This window comes from Homalodisca vitripennis, chromosome 3 (genome assembly GCF_021130785.1).
Source record: "Homalodisca vitripennis isolate AUS2020 chromosome 3, UT_GWSS_2.1, whole genome shotgun sequence".
NCBI lineage: Eukaryota > Metazoa > Arthropoda > Insecta > Hemiptera > Cicadellidae > Homalodisca > Homalodisca vitripennis.
In genome coordinates, this window is record NC_060209.1 from 156,293,026 (window position 1) to 156,299,588 (window position 6,563).

Here is a 6,563-nt window from a genome sequence, read left to right on the forward strand (position 1 = left end):
GGTCAGGGCTTCTTGGAGTCCAGTGATGAAGTGCTCTGTCGCGGGCTGCCTGGCGACCGATCCATCACCTCGAGTAGTTGATGTTCAGGTAGTCACGGACAGATAAGTGCCAATGTGTTGGTGCTCCATCTTGCTGAAATATGAATTGTTGTGCTTGTTGTTCGAGCTGAGGGAACAGCCAATTCTCTAACACTTTCAGATTTTGCAATCCAGATACAGTAGCACCTTCGAAGAAAAAGGGACCTAAAACTTTATTGGCTGAAATTGCACAGAAAATGCTAACCTTAGACGAGTCACGTTCATGCTCAATTGTTTCCTGCGGATTATCAGTGCCCTATATACGGACATTGTGCCGGTTGACTTTCCTGTTAGTGTGGAAAGTAGCTTCATCACTAAACACAATCTTCGAAATGAAAAATTCATCTGCTTCCATTTGAGCAAGGATAAACTCACAGAAATCGATTCTTTTGATCTTATCAGCTGCAGATCCGCTTGAACCAATTTCAGACGATAAGATTTCATTACTAATCTTTTTCGTAGGACTCTCCATACAATTGTCTGTAGAAGTTGTAGCTCTCTGCTAACTCTTCCGAGTCGATTTACCTGGGCTGCGAACAAATGCTTGCTACATTTCCATCACTCATGCACGGCCGTCACGAACTTTTCCTTTGAACAAACACTCATTATCTATAAACTGTTTATACCAACGTTTGATACATCACCTATCAGGAGGTTGAACATCATACTTAGTTCGAAATGCACGCTGAACAATTGCCGTCGATTCACTTCTGTCGTACTCAGTAACACAAAAAGCTTTCTGTTTAGCAGTCGCCATCTTAGCATGAACAGACGCTGACGCATTGTCAAAAGCGCCACAAATGAACAAATGCGCAACTAAATCAAACTTTAGAGCTTCCTTAATTCGCCGACATATAGTGTTTAGCTCTCCTTTTATTCTATGCACAGTTATAAATTTCTAAAGTTGTGGTATTCTTTTTGAATCACCCTGTATATAGTTTTTAACTCATCATTAAATTATTATACTATTTATATATAAAAAATAGGTGAATTGTGCCATATTATGAAATACCAGGGAAACTATAAGATTAAAGGCCAACCTGGCAAATCACGAATTTGATGTTATCAACGTATGAACAAAAAATATATATGGTTTTAGGGGGTGCAAATGACAAATAATATGATTTTAGAGGGTATATACATAAATAGTTAAGTTCTTAATGTTTTAATGTTCTGTGTCTGGTTATCTGTAAATATTATCTGCGGCTGGGACTGATAGCGTATCTGTTATCTGAGTGCTCTGGGGCAGAAGTCAGAGATATCGTGTACTTTAGGTTGGATCGAGTGAGTGTGTGACAATCATGGATCAACCATCCCACTAGTTCGACCAATCGTAGTGAATTGGTGTGTTTGTCGGGCATGTTAAGAGTTTACGTTTCGACCGAAACGAGATTATTTAGTTTCTGTACATTCTGTGGAACACACTAATGACAAGTGTTCTCTATTAATGTCCATGTATATATTTATATTAGGGGTTTTCATGATTTATTAAGTTTTTTACACGGTACATAATTGCCTTTCCATTACAATTCAATTTATATTTCTGATCAGCCCCTCTAGAAGTTGATATTTTACTGATAGGTACTATCTCGAGGGATGTTTTTCTTTTGTTGACATCAGCGCAGGCTTCAGCAGCACCTTTGGCCAGAGGCACTCGTCTCAACTCTATAATAACTAATTCATTTGTAGCTCAAAATTTAAGAAAAACATTGTTCATTTGGATAAAAATTCTGCTCATTTCAGTATTAATTTTCATTTACATTTGCAAAGATGGCGCTGCATCCGATGACGTCATCACGAGGTTGAATCATGGTCACAAAAGGCCACGTGATGCCTGATGTGGATGTAGAACATGGAAATATTGCACCGCGCTTGAACAGTTGTTCCATTTTTTATGTTTTAGAACTTCGTTATTTCTCATTTCCACCCCGTGAAACCTTATATTGCTTTGTTCTTTAGGACGATTCCAATAAGTTTATAACGCGAAACTCGTATTTTGCCGCTCCGGTCGTAAATGTGACAATTACCAATACCTGTAACATAATTTATTCGTTTCCTTATTTTGGTTTGTTATTTTTCAGTAGTTTAGATAATCAGAAATATCGATGATTCAATTGTCATGGTGGCCTCTTATAATACTGCTGTCTTAAAATACTGTTAAACAGAACAATTTCCATCTCTTGTAAAAAGGTAGTCACCCAATAAATCAAATGGTCTTTTTCCAAACTTCTCCTAGTGGGCATACTTAAGGATTTAACTAGATAATAACCATATATTCTGAGGGAATGTAGTAGAGTGTGTAAAAATACAACATATTTTATTATAATATACTACAAGACTTTTGTAAATATCTGTTTATTCATAGGGTTTGGTAAAGTTTATATATCGCAGCAATAAACTAAGAAATGATAACTTCTTGGTAAGTTATACAAAATAAAAAATAATCATACCGTACAATTCTAATGAGTTACAAATAACACGTGCTTACCTCAGAAGACATCGTGATAAAATAGTTTAAATCAACTATTAATTAATAAAACGACTGAATAAGCATGAACAGTAAAGACTAACAGTCTAACCAATCACTCCTTCGTCACTTACTAGTTCCCTATAGTGATGCGCGATTACGAGATGTTACAATCGAAACGTTTCGATTGTTTGGACCTCTCGAGACATTTCGATTGTGATTCCCTTAACGAGAGGTTCTTACCGAGAGGTTTTTGCCGAGATGTTCCTAGCGATTGTTTCATTGCGACACGACATCTCTTCTCGTACCGGGCATTCGAAATGTTTGACGAAATGTTGAAAACGAAATGTTTGATTCCATGATCCATAACTTTGTTTTTGCGATACACCATACACGCTTGACGAGAGGTTCCAACCGAGAGGTTTCTAGCGATTGTTTCGTTTACGTGTACGATCTATTCCATTCTTTAACTAGGCAATAGAAATTCTAAGGGAGATATGTTTGCCGATCGACAGAAGGATTTAACTGAAATATAAATTAATTCAGTTACTTTTTTTTACTGACTTGACTTCCGAGTTTATTTAATGAATTATTATATTAGCAGCTACATTTAACATTATATTTACTACATTAAACGCTTATTCACGTTACAATAATGACGTATGAACGGTAAAACATCCAAAAAATAACATGGTACAAAATAAAAACATTTAATATTTTAAAATAATAACCAAGAAAAGCTATTTATTATAATTCAAGATAATATACTCAATCTTAATGCTCGAAGAATTATAATTTACATTTTGACTAGACACTATAAAGTAAACTACTGGAATTAATGGAGAGGAGAGTGGTGCAAACCAATATATGGAACGTAAGTATGAAAAATAGTTTGAGACAGGCTCGTGAAAAGTAAACAATAACAAATTGGCTTAACGAATGCAACAATCGAGAGAAACCTTTCGATTGTAAAGACCTCTCGCTAAGCAATCGAAACAATCGTTAAGCAGAACCTCTCGAGAAGGAACATTTCGATTGTATTAACCTCTCGCAATCGCGCATCACTAGTTCCCTATACTAAATATAAGATGGATGGACTGTTCTAAACTAGAAGTGAAGTGGAACAAACAGGTCGCACATGTGATGTAGGGGTGAGGGAATACGAGCTCCTCACTGGCAGCAGCAAAATGGGGTGATCGCAACCGGCGGAGAGAAAGAGTGGGGGCAGAGCCGAGCAGTACCAATAAATCCCGAAAATTCGTCGACTGGTCAGAGCCAAGCAGTTCCGACAAACCTGAACATGCGGCTAATAGCGACCTCAGTTCGGAACGGTTCTGATTCCTATTGTCTATTACGAATTAATGAGTCGTTTTATATCCGAACATATCTGCAAATCATAGAAATTATATCGAATTAATTATATTAATATTGAACTTTCTTTATAACTCCAAAGACACTTTATTGAAGCCCTCTGTAGATATATTAGTGTTTATGCCAGCATTCATGCGGTAGCAATATGCCCAAAGCTTAACACGTTCACTGCTGCGGACGCACATGCGCACTTGGCGTATGCTAGCCCGATGTTGCTGCTTCGGGCAGCAAATCAAATCAAATCTTTTTTATTGCGAAGACAATATTTACATTGTATGGCAAACGTCATGGGGGTTTTTAAAATTTCTAACATTCATACAACAATACACACTCACACATACAATTTTACAGTTACGCCTCTTTCATCCATCGCCAATGCTACCCACTTGGTACAGCGGAGTCAGTCTTCTAATTGGGCGGTCTCCCAGTCGAATGCCAAAAACTCACCTGCATTATAGAATGCTTGTGACACCAATAGGCGTTTAAGGCGAGTCTTTAACGCCTTAGGCGTTGGGGCATCTTTAATTGAATTGGGCGGTCTGTTGAGGAAATGAACACCCGCCTGCGAGGGCAGGCGTTCATAAACCACCGTTCTGTGTCTCCCAGTTCGGTAGTTAGCACTCCCACGTGTCTCATACATGTGTATGTCTCGGCCCCTGGTTAAGGCACATTTACTCATACAAAAAAAAAGTTGTTTCCAAAATGTAGAGGCACGGCAGAGTCAACAGCTGCAATTTCTTGAAAGTGTTTAGAAAGTGTTTAACAATCAATGCAGCGTCGTGGTTGTCCGCCATTTTCATATCCAGCTGACAGTTTCGTGGGATTATGGGTAATGCAAACTTGTTGGTTAGGTTGTTGGCTGTGCTACTGTGTAATTCGTTTGCAGTTTGCTTATAATTGCTAAAGTGTCAGTAAAAATATTGAAAATTAGTGATGAAGAAGCGGGTCCGTCTACCGGGCCCAAACGATCTCGTACAGTGAATAAGTACATTGATGTAAACAATCTTACAGTGAGTGAATTGGACGAGTTGTTTGTGGATTCCGATGAAGATTTTTACTCAGAGAATGAAGATGAATATGTGCCAGAAAAAACACTCAAACAGTGAATCTGAAGATGATTTTGAGCAAACAAACTTTGAACATTTGGCTTTTGAAGATCCACAAATTGAATCAGAGATTTTAGATCCTGATATTAGTATGTTAACACTAATGATGACATACAAGATGAGGCTTGTGATGAGAACCAAAATGAAAATCAACATGTAAGACCTAGGCCTAGGCCTAGACGTGCGGATAGGCTACCTCAGGTAAAATGGAATGAGCAAATCAATCTTGTTAATTTACACCATACCAGACCAAATGAACTATTTGTACCTTTGCCAGGGGATGGCACACCTATTGATTATTTTAATTTGATAGCTGATGAGGATTTCATGCAAAAGATTATTGGCATGACAAACAATTATGCCTCTGAAGTTTTTTTCACTAATGCAGACTTGGCAGTACATTCCCGTATAAATAAATGGAAGGACTTGACAATGAATGAATTCAAGGTTTTTCTAGGATTACTCCTTCACATGGGAAATATCATCATTCCACGTATAAATGATTATTGGAAAACAGATCAATTGTTCAAAAATATCATTCCTGACTACATGAGTCGTGATCGTTTCTTGATAATTTTGCGTTGCTTACATTTCTGCAACAACAATGAAGAAAATGATGACCGGCTTTTCAAAATTCGAATGATTGTTGATCATTTTAATGACAAAATGAAAAATGTGTACTATCCGGGAAAGGAACTTAGCCTAGACGAGGCTATGGTACTGTGGCGAGGACGTTTGTTTTTTAGACAGTACATAAAAAATAAACGCCACAAGTATGGTATAAAAATTTATACCCTCACTAAACCAAATGGACTCGTCCTCAACACTCTGATTTATACTGGCCAACAAGACGAATTGGGTGGCAAAGGTCATACTGGTAAAGTGGTGAAGCACTTGGTAGAGGGGAAAGAAAACAATGGCCATGCAATTTACATGGACAATTTCTACAATTCCCATGACCTGTCAAAATCTCTTTTAGAAAAGGGCATATACTGCACAGGAACCTTGCAAGCAAACCGGCAACAGAACCCTCCAGATGTTATAAAGAAGAAGTTGCGGAAAGGAGAAACCATCGCTCAGTACTCCGAGGACCATGTTATGGTAGGAAAATGGCAAGACAAGAGGACAGTGATGTATATTTCTACTGAACACAGCAATGAACTTACTGATACAACAAACAAACGTGGAGCTAGAGTGCAAAAACCTTTGCCCATAATTAAATACAATAGGCTACATACATGTCAGGGGTAGATAGAAAGGATCAATTGATGGCCTACTATCCCTGTGAGCGTAAAACATTACGTTGGTACAAAAAGCTTTTTGTACACTACCTGCAGATGATGATAATAAATGGACATTTGCTTTGCAATAAATATGCTATCAGCACAAACATGACTCTGTATGATTACAGACTTGTTATTATCAAAGCTCTATTGGCCAATAAACCCCGCTTAGCTTTAGCTCTAAGCCCCAATGAAAAGGATCATTTCCCATCTAAATGTCAAACAGGAAAGATACATTTATATAATTTAAAATTAGCA

General features: G+C 37.7%; 1 protein-coding gene across 1 annotated transcript in view; it reads right to left on the reverse strand.

Moving 5' to 3' along the window:
* LOC124357694 overlaps nt 1–3,766 on the reverse strand; it is a 49,191-nt gene extending 45,425 nt beyond the window's left edge. Inside the window, exons 1-2 of the mRNA XM_046809690.1 lie at nt 3,618–3,766; nt 2,567–2,686 (exon numbers count right to left, since the gene is read on the reverse strand). Coding sequence (XP_046665646.1) covers nt 2,567–2,578 — 12 coding nt within the window. The 5' untranslated portion in view covers nt 2,579–2,686; nt 3,618–3,766. The remainder of the gene's footprint in view (nt 1–2,566; nt 2,687–3,617) is intronic.
* Nucleotides 3,767–6,563: the final 2,797 nt, after the last annotated feature.